Source organism: Physeter macrocephalus, chromosome 17, assembly GCF_002837175.3.
Source record: "Physeter macrocephalus isolate SW-GA chromosome 17, ASM283717v5, whole genome shotgun sequence".
Taxonomy (NCBI): domain Eukaryota; kingdom Metazoa; phylum Chordata; class Mammalia; order Artiodactyla; family Physeteridae; genus Physeter; species Physeter macrocephalus.
Genome location: NC_041230.1, coordinates 20,016,668 through 20,033,449, shown reverse-complemented (window position 1 = coordinate 20,033,449; position 16,782 = coordinate 20,016,668). Strand labels below are relative to the sequence as shown.

The following is a 16,782-nucleotide window of genomic DNA, read 5'->3' as shown; positions in this document are numbered from 1 at the left end:
TTCCTGTCTTTTGTAAACGAAGGTGTTCTCCAAAAAGTATAAATATAATTCATCTTTTTTTCATTCTGCTATTTATTTTCCTACTTATTGATAGCTTGAAGTAGGGACCTACTTTTTTTTCCAAATAATTAACAATTTATCCCAGAACCATTTATTAAAACTGTCTTCTCACCAGGTGTTTCAAATATCACATATATTTTAATAAATTCTGGGATATATATGTCTGTTTCTGAGCTTTTCCTCTTCTTCCATTTTCTTATCTAAAGGCCCCTTGAGAATAAGGACCATGTCTTCTTGGTTCATTGTAGTTCCAGGGACTGACTCACTGCCTGAAATACAGTGGATGCTAGTAATGTTTGTTGACAGATCATCTATTTCTTCCTCTACCGTGGCTACATTTTATAATTACTGTAGCTTTATAGTAAGTATATTATTTTTATGTACTTTAGTCTTTTATTTTTATATTTTCCTTGGCCAATATAAAAAAGTATTTAAGATGACCATCAGAAGCATTTTAAGTACCAAAAAAACACACTAAGATTTTTATTAAAACATCATTAGGGCATCCCTGGTGGCGCAGTGGTTGAGAGTCCGCCTGCCGATGCAGGGGCCACGGGTTCGTGCCCCGGTCCGGGAAGATCCCACATGCCGCGGAGCGGCTGGGCCCGTGAGCCATGTAAATATTGTATGACTGGGAAGAAATGTTACTTTTACATTGTTTTATTATCCAAAACATATTACTTCTCCATTGTATTAAATTTATTTACTTACTTGTTTGTTTAATTTATTTTGGTCTTACTCTCTTCCTTTAATAGGTGTAATCATTTTCCAAGTAATTCTCTTGGGACTTCTAGGTTTTAAAATAACATTGTCTATAAATAATAATTTTGTCTCCTTTCCAGTATTTATTGCATTGGCCAGAGTTGCCACTGTTAAGTAACAGTGGAAAGAATAAACCTGACCTTGATTTTTAGTTGATTGAAAAGTACAGCCTTAAACTGGAAGGTCTGGGGACAGGACTGCGGTAGAGAACTCTGATAACAGTGATTCAGGGTTAAAAGGAGTAGCTTGGAGGATTTGTATTTAATACCTTGAATAGCACCTGTCTTTATCATTTAAGCCTTCATTTTTAAGTCAGATCTGTACACCGGTTATTAAACTACACTACGTTAAACTCCAGAACCAGAGGTGAAGACATAAGTGGTGGACAGTACCTTTTTCAAGCATCAGATCACAAGCAGTTCTCTGCATAACCAAACTCTGGTTGTGGAGTTTAGAATTTTTATTTTGGCATGGATTTCTGCCTTAAAGAATTAGTGCCTTCCTGGGTACATTGTCTTTGAATTCAAAGTGTGAGGTATTTCTGGATTTGAGAAATTCTTGACCCTTTTGGTAAGAGAAAGAAGGGAACAAGTGGCACATAGATTGGGATTAAGGACAGAACAGAGCACGACAGCACTGCTTCATGTACTAGATAATTCCAATGTTTGGCATCAGTAGAGTTTGTTTTACTGTCTCAGCCTGATTATAGCAAGCAACGTACAAAGATCCTGTTTTACTGTCTCAGCCTGATTATAGCAAGCAACTTACAAAGATCCTGTTATACAACTAAGTGAAAACTGTTTCTTATGATACCGAATTTAGAATGATTAATAGTCACAATTATATCACCGCCGCTATCACTAAATATTTCTGTCCCTAATTGTTGAGCAAATTTGCCTTATTTATATATCATTTTTTAAATTCAGTGGCACAGTTCATTTGGTTGATAAGAGTTGTGAATAGCTTTTTTAAACATTTGGCATGGGGGAATTGTGAGCAACACCCTAAATAAAGTAGAAAAGATTAATAGGGTTATTTGGTCTTGTAATTTTATTTTTAATGTGATTTTTCTACCTCAGTTGTATATTCTGTGCAAATTCCATAAATCAAGTGTTTTGCAAAGCCAAATTTTTATTAGTCATTATGTAGAATAATTTTCTAGGCACAATTCATCTTTTTACCATAGTTTTACTGTTGCTCTCCTGGTTTCAGTTTGTTGATTTCTTACTTTCCCTTTCTCCCTGGTTTTGTATTACTTGCTTAAATACTGTGAATTATAAATTTAAAAACTGGTAAATTGTTATGCCTGTGAATCAGGAGGAAAGGTATAATCACAAAATTTTGACCAGTTGTGTATCATCTGACTGGGATGATATGCCTTGGGAAATAGTGTCCTCTATCAAGATACATTGGTACAGATGGTTGTGATATTTGCTGAATTGTCAAATATCTAACGTTACCCTAGTTTGTTTGTTTGTTTGTTTTTTTGGCTGTGCCTCGCGGCTTGCAGGATCTTAGTTCCCCAACCAGGGATTGAACCCAGGCCCTCAGCAGTGAAAGCACAGAGTCCTAACCATTGGACTGCCAGGGAATTCCCTAGTTTTTCTTTTTTCTTTCTTTTTTTAAAATGTATTTTATTTATTTTTATTTTTGGCTGTGTTGGGTCTTCATTGCTGTGGGCGGGCTTTCTCTAGTTGCGACGGGCGGGGGCTACTCTTTGTTGCGGTGCATGGGCTTCTCATTGCCGTGGCTTTTCTTGTTGTGGAGCATGGGCTCTAGGCGCGCGGGCTTCAGTAGTTGTGGCTCGCGGGCTCAGTAGTTGTGGCTCATCTTTTTTTCATTCTGCTATTTATTTTCCTACTTATTGATAGCTTGAAGTAGGGACCTACTTTTTTTTTCCAAATAATTAACAATTTATCCCAGAACCATTTATTAAAACTGTCTTCTCACCAGGTGTTTCAAATATCACATATATTTTAATAAATTCTGGGATATATATGTCTGTTTCTGAGCTTTTCCTCTTCTTCCATTTTCTTATCTAAAGGCCCCTTGAGAATAAGGACCATGTCTTCTTGGTTCATTGTAGTTCCAGGGACTGACTCACTGCCTGAAATACAGTGGATGCTAGTAATGTTTGTTGACAGATCATCTATTTCTTCCTCTACCGTGGCTACATTTTATAATTACTGTAGCTTTATAGTAAGTATATTATTTTTATGTACTTTAGTCTTTTATTTTTATATTTTCCTTGGCCAATATAAAAAAGTATTTAAGATGACCATCAGAAGCATTTTAAGTACCAAAAAAACACACTAAGATTTTTATTAAAACATCATTAGGGCATCCCTGGTGGCGCAGTGGTTGAGAGTCCGCCTGCCGATGCAGGGGCCACGGGTTCGTGCCCCGGTCCGGGAAGATCTAAATATTGTATGACTGGGAAGAAATGTTACTTTTACATTGTTTTATTATCCAAAACATATTACTTCTCCATTGTATTAAATTTATTTACTTACTTGTTTGTTTAATTTATTTTGGTCTTACTCTCTTCCTTTAATAGGTGTAATCATTTTCCAAGTAATTCTCTTGGGACTTCTAGGTTTTAAAATAACATTGTCTATAAATAATAATTTTGTCTCCTTTCCAGTATTTATTGCATTGGCCAGAGTTGCCACTGTTAAGTAACAGTGGAAAGAATAAACCTGACCTTGATTTTTAGTTGATTGAAAAGTACAGCCTTAAACTGGAAGGTCTGGGGACAGGACTGCGGTAGAGAACTCTGATAACAGTGATTCAGGGTTAAAAGGAGTAGCTTGGAGGATTTGTATTTAATACCTTGAATAGCACCTGTCTTTATCATTTAAGCCTTCATTTTTAAGTCAGATCTGTACACCGGTTATTAAACTACACTACGTTAAACTCCAGAACCAGAGGTGAAGACATAAGTGGTGGACAGTACCTTTTTCAAGCATCAGATCACAAGCAGTTCTCTGCATAACCAAACTCTGGTTGTGGAGTTTAGAATTTTTATTTTGGCATGGATTTCTGCCTTAAAGAATTAGTGCCTTCCTGGGTACATTGTCTTTGAATTCAAAGTGTGAGGTATTTCTGGATTTGAGAAATTCTTGACCCTTTTGGTAAGAGAAAGAAGGGAACAAGTGGCACATAGATTGGGATTAAGGACAGAACAGAGCACGACAGCACTGCTTCATGTACTAGATAATTCCAATGTTTGGCATCAGTAGAGTTTGTTTTACTGTCTCAGCCTGATTATAGCAAGCAACGTACAAAGATCCTGTTTTACTGTCTCAGCCTGATTATAGCAAGCAACTTACAAAGATCCTGTTATACAACTAAGTGAAAACTGTTTCTTATGATACCGAATTTAGAATGATTAATAGTCACAATTATATCACCGCCGCTATCACTAAATATTTCTGTCCCTAATTGTTGAGCAAATTTGCCTTATTTATATATCATTTTTTAAATTCAGTGGCACAGTTCATTTGGTTGATAAGAGTTGTGAATAGCTTTTTTAAACATTTGGCATGGGGGAATTGTGAGCAACACCCTAAATAAAGTAGAAAAGATTAATAGGGTTATTTGGTCTTGTAATTTTATTTTTAATGTGATTTTTCTACCTCAGTTGTATATTCTGTGCAAATTCCATAAATCAAGTGTTTTGCAAAGCCAAATTTTTATTAGTCATTATGTAGAATAATTTTCTAGGCACAATTCATCTTTTTACCATAGTTTTACTGTTGCTCTCCTGGTTTCAGTTTGTTGATTTCTTACTTTCCCTTTCTCCCTGGTTTTGTATTACTTGCTTAAATACTGTGAATTATAAATTTAAAAACTGGTAAATTGTTATGCCTGTGAATCAGGAGGAAAGGTATAATCACAAAATTTTGACCAGTTGTGTATCATCTGACTGGGATGATATGCCTTGGGAAATAGTGTCCTCTATCAAGATACATTGGTACAGATGGTTGTGATATTTGCTGAATTGTCAAATATCTAACGTTACCCTAGTTTGTTTGTTTGTTTGTTTTTTTGGCTGTGCCTCGCGGCTTGCAGGATCTTAGTTCCCCAACCAGGGATTGAACCCAGGCCCTCAGCAGTGAAAGCACAGAGTCCTAACCATTGGACTGCCAGGGAATTCCCTAGTTTTTCTTTTTTCTTTCTTTTTTTAAAATGTATTTTATTTATTTTTATTTTTGGCTGTGTTGGGTCTTCATTGCTGTGGGCGGGCTTTCTCTAGTTGCGACGGGCGGGGGCTACTCTTTGTTGCGGTGCATGGGCTTCTCATTGCCGTGGCTTTTCTTGTTGTGGAGCATGGGCTCTAGGCGCGCGGGCTTCAGTAGTTGTGGCTCGCGGGCTCAGTAGTTGTGGCTCTCAGGCTCTAGAGAGCAGGCTCAGTAGTTGTGGCACACAGGCTTAGTTGCTCCACGACATGTGGGATCTTCCTGGACCAGGGCTCAAACCCATGTCCCCTGTACTGGCAGGTGGATTCCCAACCACTGCGCCACCAGAGAAGTCCCTAGTTTTTCTATTTGATCAGAAATCTTCTGGGTTTTTTGTTTTTTAAAAACGGTTCAGAATCCATTCCTCTAACTCTGATCCAGTGCCAAGATGTTAGCATGAGATCTTCAACACTGCTAGCAACCAAAGAAAGGGAGGGGAAATTAAAGTTGTTGAGAGAAGACAGAGGAAACAAAGGTCAACAAGGATACAGGAAACCAAAGGTGAAGATGTATGATTAGATTATAAGATGTAAACAGCATAAGATGACAAGAACTCTTTGTACATTGGTGACTTTGGGTAGTAGATGCTGGGTACATGCTACTGAGTGAACAATGGCTTGACCATCTACCAGTCACTTAACTAGCAATCTCTTCAGTGCCTCCATCTCCCTCACCCCTAGACATCCTTTAAGTCACCAATTGCAGTTGACTCTATATCTGAATCATGTTATAAATATCTCCTCCTTCCCATTTACACTACCACTGCTCTGCTTCAAGACCGTATCATCTTTGCTTCCTAAATGACCTTTCTTTTTAAAAATTTAGACTCCACACAACCATCAAGATTAGTGGTCTGAAACACAGATGTGATAACGTCACTCTCTAGTTTAAAAACTCAGTGATTTCGCCTTGTAGTCAAAGGTCCAAACTCTTTAGCACGGTATTCAAGGCTTTTTACAGTCGGATCTCATCCTACTATTTCTAACCTGATGTACCACTTTCCCATCCACATGCTAACTGTACTATCGTACTCAGAATTTCACTAATATCACCTATAGATAAGTGCTCATGGCTCCATGTTTTTGTCTAAGCTGTTTCTTTCTCCCTCTCCTGGGTAGAAGTTCTATCCAGTCCCACTAGAATATACCTTTTTTTCTAAAGCTTTCCTCTATTCCTCTTAACCCCCAGCTGAATGAGTGGTTCCCTTTTCTGCTTCAATTGTGCTTTCTGTTATGACCCCTGTTAAACTCCTTTCACCTCGTATTATAGATTGTCTTTGACAATAGGTTGACTCCTGAAGGACGGCAGTTTGTCCTAAAATCTATCATTTATTTAGCAGAATGCCTGGCACATATAAAGGGCTTTGTGCAATGTGCATCACCTCATTTAATCTTTGCAACAACCTTGTGATGTTGGTGTTATTAGCACAACATCCCCGTTTTACAAATAAGTAAACTGAGCTGAAAAGGCCTCACAGCTGGTACAGAGCAAAACTTGAACCCCAACCTGGATCCACCTAACTCCCGAAGTCCATTCTTTTTTAACTGTTTTGCTGTATTTCTCCCCTACCTCAATCTGTGTATCCTCAGGGCCTGGTATCCAGTAGGTACTCTGTATGTGCTTGCTGACCGAATGAATAATAAAAACTCCAGTTTACACAGGAGGCTGATAGTGTGGTTTCCATTGAAAGGGAGAGTGAAAGATATCAGTGCATCATTCTTAAAAATAACATGTTCTCTTCAAAACACAAACATATGCAAAACAATATATTGTTCATTGAGTATCAGAAATGTTAAACTTGGGGGCGGGGGGGTGGGGAGAAGCTCCATTTTCTAAATAATGCTAGCTTTCGTAATGCAGAACACAGCGTGGTACCGCACAGCTATAGTGTCTTAAATTGATTTCTAGGAAACTGCTGCCCCCTTACTTCTGTCTTTATTATGAATGTTCTCACAAGTCAAATAATCTAATTGAACTTTTACTGGCATAATGCATTGCAAAGCTAGCCATTATGCATGTAAAGTCTTTGAGGAGACAGAGTAAAATAAATACAGGATAATTGGGGTCAGCTCAGTTTGTTGTTAAAAAAAAGTATGTTTTTTAATCCATCATAAATTGAAAATGTACTATTAGTGCTTGTATAAATGAGTATAATATCAATTATATTTTTTCTTGGGTTGTCTTAAGTGTCAAATAGTAACTCAACATAACATTTAACACTTAAAAATCTTGAGAGTGAATGTTAGTAAGAAATAGGGAGTTTTAGTTCATCTTTTTTTTGTCACCTGATTTTTCTTATAAACTTAGTAAAATCTAATGTAGATTCAACTTTTTAACTTCTCTTCTCTTTTATTTCTCTAGTGTTGTTAATAACAATACTTGTAGTGGAAGGGATTGCTGTGGCCCAAAAGACCCAAGGTAAAGAACTTACAGTGCTAATTTACTGCATGTTCAGGACAGTGGGATGGCTTATTTGGAAGGATTTCAACTTTTGAGTACTATTTCCATAATCCCTCCGGGGTGTTCCAGTGACCTAAGGCTTTCCGTCAACCCATCAGCCTCAGTTCGGCTGGGTTCAGCTGCAGTTAACCTAGAGTAAATTGTTAACATAATGTCTTGCACTGATAAATTTTTAAAATTGGCGTAACTAGTGACTCCTAGAACACTATGGATTATGTCCAAAAATCAAATGAGATTCATGCTTTTTCACTAAGCAAAAACAAAAATCCCTTTTTCCAGTGTAGACAAATGAAAAACGTTTCCATCAATAGCTTATTCAAAGCCCTGGGGACCTGTCCTAATTGTCCTTGTTTATGAAAGAGGATTAACTAGTGTGAGTTTTGAGCCATATATTCATGTCAGAGTTTAGTACATTTCCTAAATAACCCGACTTATTTTTATTTTCATCAAAGTTATACATACACATGACAAAAGTCAAAGCATTCTGAAAAGTTAATTAGGAAAAATCAGTCCCCCAGCCTACCTTACCCCATTTCTCCATGGAGATAGCCACTCTTAGCTGATTCTTTTGGTATTTTCCTGCATATTTCTAAATAACATACTATACAGCTCTTCTTGGTTTTTTCAGTTTCAGGTAGTAGAAAATAATTTTCCCACCGTGCAGGATGAGAATTGAGCTGTTTCATGCACCTCCTCTTCACCACCTACCACATACAAGTGTCCTTTTAACTTTGCGCCACAGCACCTGCATCAGTATTGTTATAATTCTGGTTACATCTCTTCAGGGTTTACGTCAAGTCACCCGTTGGGCTTTTTCAATATGAAAATTTTGTCTTTGGGTGTAGGAAATTTTTCTTTCCCTTTTTTCTTGTTTCATTTTTTAAATTCCCTTTTCTCCATTTTTCTCTCTCTGTCTTCAAGGAACTCTTTTTATTAAGTTACTTTTTAAAAAAGTCTTTTCTGTTCTCCATTTCTCTTTTAACTGTTTTCTTCTCAGTGGTCTACACTGAGACTTCCTCAACTTTATCTGCTAAACCAAGAACTGGAAAACTTTTTTCTATAAAGGGCCAGATAGTAATCGTTTAAGGCTTTCAAGGCCTTTTAGTCAAAGGAGCACCTATTCAGATCTGCAGTTGCAGGGTGAAAACAGCCATAGACAGTACAGTATGCACATGAATGGGCATGGTTATATTCCAGTGAACTTGATTTACAATTACAGGCAGCAGGCCAGATTTGGTCCAGGGCCATAGTTTATGGACCTCTGCTCCAAACTTGATATTTTTTTCATTTCTTCTGTTTTAAAAAACTTTCATTTGTTTTCTAAATATTCTTTTTTTATTATTTTTTTATTTTATATTTTTTTATTTTATTTTTGGCTGTGTTGGGTCTTCGTTTCTGTACAAGGGCTTTCTGTAGTGGTGGCAAGCGGGGACCGCTCTTCATTGCGGTGCGCGGGCCTCTCACTATCGCAGCCTCTCTTGTTGCGGAGCTCAGGCTCCAGACGCGCAGGCTCACTAGCTGTGGCTCACGGGCCCAGTTGCTCCGCGGCATGTGGGATCTTCCCAGACCAGGGCTCGAACCCGTGTCTCCTGCATTAGCAGGCAGGTTCTCAACCACTGTGCCACCAGGGAAGCCCTTCTTTTTTTTTTAGAGTATTCCTTGTTCTTGACTTATCGGTATGCATTTGACCCTTGAACAATGCAGGGGTGAGCGGTGCTGATCCCCACATAGTCAAAACCTGCCTCTGTATTCACGGTTCCGCATCCTCACATTCAGCTGACCACAGACCAAGTAGTGAGCGCACCCACGCAGTTCAGTCCCATGTTGCTCAAGGGTCAACTGTACTCTCTTGTTCTGAGGAGATTAAATGATTGTTTTGTTTAGTGTTTTTTTTTAATATTCTATAATCTTTGTATCCTCAGAGTTGCTTTTTTGTTTGTTTTTAATCTGTTTTTCATATTAGAGGCTTTCCTCGAATGTCTGGTGCTCCTTGAATGCCTTTCATAGTTACGAGAGGAGCATGCAGATCTGCTCGTTAGCTGTCTGCAAGTGTAGACAGGGCTTCTTTACTGCCACCCTCCCTGGTGAGTGACCAAGTCCACATTCTTGAGTCTTTTCCTTTGGGCTCATTAGATTCCCTAGAAAAGATTAAGATTCCATTTCCTTCTTAGAGGCTCTACATCTGATCAAGAGGCCTTTGGGAAGTTGATTGGGGGAAGAGACGGGAGGTGTGGTTCAGCATGTTAACATTCACCTCATCTCCCTGTTTTCAGGTTGGTATTTTTACCCTCAGCTGTGCCTGGTGTCCCCTGGTCCAGCAACCCTGTTGTACCTTCTCCAAAGAAATAGTCTCATTTTCTGATAGGTGATAGAGCAGCAGCTACCTAGGTTTGTGGAGTAGGGTAGGGTATTAGAAATCAAACTGATTCCAAAGAGACTTTTAACCAAGCCTCATGTTTTTAAAAAGCCCAACTTCACCACCTCCTCGCCCACTGCCAGAGATACCTAGTGCTGCCAGTTATTATTGCATCCACCTCTTTGTACTTATGGGTTTAGGCCCTTAAAAAAATTGTTTACTGTCGTTTAAGTGGACTTTGAAGAAGGAGCAGAGCTAAACGCATGTGTTCAATCTACAACCTTTAACTAAAATAAAATCCCTTTGTAATCTTTGAATCTTATTTGACTTTGTGTTAAACTAAATATAGAGGTACCACACCAGAGATAAATTCCTGGGGTCCTTTTATTTTTATGTCAGAATTGAATTTTATAGAGTTTTACTGATTTATCAGATTCTCCCACATGGTTTTGCCTTTGTAAAATCTATGCATTTTATTTCCCCGTTCTTATACATGGCAAACTTGTCCTCTAGAGCAAATGCTTCTAGCCAGCACAGCATAGCATCTTCACCTTCATTTCACTTCTGCTATATTCAATTTTTTATGCTGAATTTGTCAGTGGTTCTTAAAAATTATATATATGTGTGTGTAACAGAGTGGGCAGTTGTTTGGGGAAGTTGTGGGGGGAACTATTAAGTGATGTTTTACGTGTTTCCCTAAGATGGACAAAATATTGGAATCAAGCACATTCCTGCAACCCAGTGTGGCATTTGGGTTCGAACCAGCAATGGAGGTCATTTTGCTTCACCAAATTATCCTGATTCATATCCACCAAACAAGGAATGTATCTACATTTTGGAAGGTATTTGACCAATTTCTGTCTTTCATTGGATGAATTTTTACTTATTGTAAAACTGAATATATTGGTTAAATGCCCTGGTTAAACCAGTTTGAACAAAATTTAAATATGTATTTTAATTAAACTGTAGTCATTAGAAATATTTCTTAATACTGACATTAAAAAAATAATGGGTGAAATTTTATAGGAATTTTGGATCTCCTAAAATATAATTTAACTAACTAGATGCATCAGTATATATGAGAAACTTCTCTGATAAGAAACCTAAGCTTCCTGGCATCTCTTATTAGGCTTTCTGCAAATTTATGTCTATAGTTACATTATATGTTTCTTTCATTTCTTCTGTTTTTCTATTCATCATGGTACATTGTATCTCATGAACTAAGCATTAGCTTCTCAACTCTAATTTTAATCAATTAAGTACATTCAATTTAATAAATAACATATGCCAAAGGGAAAGATTAAGTTCTACGGAGTAGCATTATTATTATATTATTAATATACAGTGTAACATTTATCATGAATTTTATATATAATAGTTCTCATTATGATCCTCATCTATGAAACAGTAACAGAGCAGTTGTTGTGCTTTTCTCACTTGCATCAGGCCATTTTTACTTTTTCTTGTTTGCGTTGCCCTAATTTGCTTACTCTTATTTTCTAGCTGCTCCACGTCAAAGAATAGAGTTGACCTTTGATGAACATTATTATATAGAACCATCATTTGAATGTCGGTTTGATCACTTGGAAGTTCGAGATGGGCCGTTTGGTTTCTCTCCACTTGTAGATCGTTACTGTGGTGTGAAAAGCCCTCCATTAATTAGATCAACAGGGAGATTCATGTGGATTAAGTTCAGTTCTGATGAAGAACTTGAAGGACTGGGATTTCCAGCAAAATATTCGTTATTCCAGATCCAGACTTTACCTACCTAGCCTCCGTTAATTAGATCAACAGGGAGATTCATGTGGATTAAGTTCAGTTCTGATGAAGAACTTGAAGGACTGGGATTTCGAGCAAAATATTCGTTTATTCCAGGTAAAGAAATTATTGTTTCAGTGGCTAGGTCTCACTCTGGTTTTAGAATCTTAAGGCTAGAAAAGAGATAATTCAGTCAGGGTAATCAAATCAAGGCTTTAAAGAAGTTAGCAAGGTCAAAGGGAAATCAGTCCATGAATAAATAAAAACTTAGAAATAAAGCTATGTCACTTGAATTTTGAAGCGTATCATAGATGGTATCACATTATTTCTTAGATTTCTATATGTTTTATAGCATATATCAAATGCCAAAGACATCACAATAAATACATTTTAGAAATAATTCAACAAATTGTCTTATTTTCATGATCTATACCAAAAATTATTTTGGCAGGTTTTTTTCCATTGGAATGATTCAATTACTCATTTGAATAAACAGTCTCTAGAAAATACTGAGCAATAGAAAGAATAGCGCTCTGCACTTGGAGGCAAAAGATCTGGGTGTGAATCCTTTCTCTGCCACCTACTAGCTATAAAATTTACTATTAAGCACAGAGCTGTGCCTAAGAGTTGCTGTTGCTAAGATGGGAATATCTTCCTGAGGTCACCATAACTAATTCCCAGAAACTTGGCAGCTGAAGACAACAGTGGTTTATTTTCTCAGAGTTCTGGAGGCCAGAATCCAGCAGGGTCATGTTGCCTGTGGGAACTTCAGGGGAGAATCCATTCCTAGCCTCTTCCAGCTTCTTGTGGCTGCCCCAGCATTCCTGGACATGTGGCTTCATCACTCCAATCTCTGCCTCCATCTTCACATCCCCTGTCTTCTCAGAATCCTTAGCTTAATCACATCTTTTGCCTTAAAATGTAATATTCATTTTTTTAACCTTATAAGATAGTATTCATAGGTTATGATGATTAGGATGTGGACATATATTTGGGTAGTGGGAGAGCACACCCACCTATCAGCATACTCTATCTTACCTACCACACGGTTATGTGGGAACACTTTATAGTCCTCAGAGCCTGTCTACTGTAAAGATATGCATGTCCCTAATGTGGCAGCACAAAGATACACTAGTTATTGCTCCTGTCTTCCAAGAGTTTGCAAACTTAATAAGATGAAAAAGTAACTTAATGTAACAATTATATAATTATAAAATTATATAATCTTTTTGCAAAGATTATATAATTATAGTTATATAATCTTTTTGCTTTTATTTATGTTTTCATGCAAGAAATTTGCTAACTTAAAATTAAATCAGGGCTTCCCTGGTGGCGCAGTGGTTGAGAGTCCGCCTGCCGATGCAGGGGACACGGGTTCGTGCCCTGGTTCGGGAAGATCCCACATGCCGCGGAGTGGCTAGGCCCGTGAGCCACGGCTGCTGAGCCTGCGCATCTGGAGTCCGTGCTCCACAACGGGAGAGGCCACAACAGTGAGAGGCCCGCATACCACAAAAAAAAAAAAAAAAATCATATCCAAATGAAAATATCCATAACCTTATCGCCCTATAAATAAAAAAACCAGTATTAACAATATGGTGTGTATCCCTTTATTTGTTTATTTTATACAATAGATCATGCTATTCTTTCAGCTAGATTACCAGCTTTTTTGCCTGAACAACGTAGTCAACTTTTTTTTCCCTGTTAGTAAATGTGTTAATGGTATTTTTAAGTGTCACTTCAGTATTTATGTTCTCAATGTCAAGTGATAACATTTTCAAAAAGTAAAATTTATTCTTTTTTTTTTTAGAACAGTTTTTAGGCTCACAGCAAAACTGAGCAGAAAGTACAGAGTTACCATATACCTCCTAACCACCCCCCGACACACACAGCTACCTCCAAAACCTAAAATGAACATCCTGCACCAGGGGTACATTTTTTACAATTGATGAACCTGCACTGACACATCATCACCGAAGTCCATATTTTACATTAGGGTTCACTCTTGTTTTTTGTTTTTTTTTAAATTGGAATATAGTTGCCCTACAATGTTGTGCTAGTTTCTAGTGTACAGTAAAGTAAATCAGCCATCCATATACATATATCCCCTCCTTTTTGGGGATAATTGGGTCACCACAGAGCATTGAGTAGAGTTCCCTGTACTATACAGCAGACTCTCATTAGTTATCTATTTTACACATAGTATCAATAATGTATATATGTCAATCCCCATCTCCCAATTCATCCCGCCACCCTCCCCCTTTGGTATCCGTACCTCTGTTCTCTAGGGTTCACTCTTAGTGTTGTACATTCTATGGGTTTGGACAGATGTATAGTGACATATGTCTGCCATTACAGTATTATTCAGAGTATTCCCACTGCTCTAAAAATCCTGTGGGCTCCACCTGGTCATCCCTCCTACCCCAACCCCTGACAGCCACTGATCTTTTTACTGTCTCCATAGTTTTGCCCTTTCCAGAATGTCATACAGTTGGAATCATACAGTATGTAGGCTTTTCAGATTGGCTTCTTTCACTTAGTAATATTTACTTAACGTTCCTCCATGTTTTTTCATGGCTTGGTAGCTTGTTTCTTTTTAGTGCAGAATAATATTTCATTGTATGGATGTACTACAGTTTGTTTATCCGTTCTGTTGAAGGATATCTTGGCTGCTTCCAGGTTTTAGCAACCACAGATAAACCTGCTGTAGACATCCATATGCAGGTATTTGTGTGGACAAGTTTTTAACTCGTTTGGCTAAGTACCATGGAGTGCAATTGCTGGATCATATTAATTTGTCTTTAGTTTTTGCTTAAATAGATTGTGTTGGTGGTGGCACAACATTGTGAATGTACTTAATGCTGCTGAGTTATACACTTAAAAATGAATAAAAGGATAAATATTATATGTTTTACTACAATAAAAATAGATTTAAAAAATTACAAACAGGTGTCTAAAAAAGCTTAATTTGAAAATTCAGATAGAAGACACATATATCAACCCACCAGAATGAAAAAATTGCTAGTCTAAAAGATCTCAGAATTTTTAATTAGCCTGTTTAAACCTATTTTAATTCACAGTTTATTGTATGTAACTGGTTGCTCAATTCTTGCTAAAATTGTTTTTGTTGTTGTTGTTTTGGCCACGCCATGTGGCATGAGGGATCTTACCAACCAGGGATCAAACCTGTGTCCCCTGCAGTGGAAGTGCAGAATCTTAACCACTGACTTTCGGCATGGTTATCAAAGTACATGTTGAAAAAAAGTAAAAGGAAAATTTTTAGCTTAATCTAGCATACATCAGAGACTGTTCTTTTTTAACTTAATAATCTAAACCCAACCTCCCTAAATAAAAGGGAGTGACGACACTTCAGCAATTTTGCAGAGAAATGTCAAAGAGAAATCTAAATTTAAACAGCATTAGAGTAGAAAGTCACAGCAACTATCTGGCAGGTGAATCAGAATTTCTTCACATGTAGGAAAGAATTCTAGGATATTGTCATTATTGCACTATAATTTCCAGAATTATCCCAGTTACTTCCAGGAAATAGCAATCCATTAAGAGCCTCTGCCTCAACAAATATATCACCAGTAGCTCAGAGAATTTCATTTATTTAGAAGATACTAATTTCTCATCATCGTAAGTTTCATCCACATTTACAAATCCCTAGACAAAATTTATTTTATATGACTTTAACTAGACAGCCATGATTTAGCTATCTATGAATTGTCTATTTATTTTGATAGTTTTTTTTTCTTTTAGTGGTAAAATTGTGGTATCGTCACCCACAGTATAAAAGCAAGAAAGAGTAAGAAAGAAAAATGTTACAGTAAGAAAAACTGTCTAGAAAATTAGAATCTAGTCCTGACGTTGCCACTGTATGGTCTAAAAAAGTCGTAATCTCTCTGATTCAGCTTCCTGTATAAAACAGAATAGTACATGATCTTCTTGATGTTATTGTCATTAGCATAATGTTAAACATAAGGTCAGTAGAAACTCTGAAGTACTATAAAATGCAAATGTAAGGTAATATAGTCTAGAAATCCTTAGCATTTTATTATAATTTATCTATATTTTAACCATAAGCCATATGAAGTTGCTCTCATGATACATAAAACTAATAGAAGAAAAAGAACTGCTTTTCTTCGAAGAATCTTTACATATAAAGTTGCCTGACTTTGTTTTTTAATATTTTTAAAAGCATTATTCAAATGATTAAGATGTTTGTTTTTTCTTTCAGGCAGTCTAAACTTATTTGCAAAAATCTGACTCTATATAAGACTTTGTAATGTCTTTTGATACTAAAGCGTCAGTCAATTCAGTTAATTGATTTAGTTCATAAAAATCAAATACCTGGCCAATTTAATTAAATCAGTTATTTTGATATAAACTATTGGTTGTCAGTTTTCTATGAACTATTTCATAGGACAGAATATCCTATATATCCTCTAGTCATCTCTTTCCTAACATTGTGAAAAAAACAACTTACTAGCTGCTACTGTGGTGGGATAAATTATATGTAACATAAAATTCACTATCTTAAACCTTTTAAGTGTACAAGTCAATGACATTAAGTACACTTACAGTGTTGTGCAACCATCACACCGTGCATTTCCAGAACTTTTTTGTCATCCCAAGCTGAAACTCTGTCCCCATTAAACACTTAACTCCCTATCCCTCCCGCCCTACGGCCCGTGAAAACAGTCTCTGAATTCGACTAATCTAGGGACCTCAATAAAGGGAATCATATAGTGTCCTTAAATGTCTGGCTTATTTTACTTAGCATAATGTTTCCAGACTCATCCATGTTGTAGCGTGCGTCAGAATTTCATTCCTTTTTAAGGTTGGATAATATTCCATTGTATTATTTATACTACATTTTGTTTACTCATTCATCCATCAGTGGACTAGCTACTGCAGTTGACATAGAGTTGTGAGTTTTCAGGTAGCATAAATAAGTTTTTAGTTAGTTCATAATTGGATCAAAAGTATAAACGTTATCATCAACAGAGGAATGGATAAAGAAGTTGTGGTATATATATACAATGGAATATTACTCAGCAATAAAAAAGAATGAAATAATGCCATTTGCAGCAACATGGATGGACCTAGAGATTATCATAGTAAGTGAAGTAAGTCAGACAGAGA

At 36.8% G+C, this 16,782-nt stretch overlaps 1 protein-coding gene across 1 annotated transcript in view; it reads left to right on the top strand.

Annotated features, from left to right (window-relative positions):
- Positions 1–7,052: 7,052 nt before the first annotated feature.
- NETO2 (neuropilin and tolloid like 2) overlaps positions 7,053–16,782 on the top strand; it is a 59,387-nt gene continuing 49,657 nt past the window's right edge. Inside the window, exons 1-5 of the mRNA XM_024124852.1 lie at positions 7,053–7,080; positions 7,425–7,481; positions 10,581–10,721; positions 11,383–11,560; positions 11,678–11,754. Of these exons, the coding sequence (XP_023980620.1) occupies positions 7,053–7,080; positions 7,425–7,481; positions 10,581–10,721; positions 11,383–11,560; positions 11,678–11,754 (481 nt within the window). The remainder of the gene's footprint in view (positions 7,081–7,424; positions 7,482–10,580; positions 10,722–11,382; positions 11,561–11,677; positions 11,755–16,782) is intronic.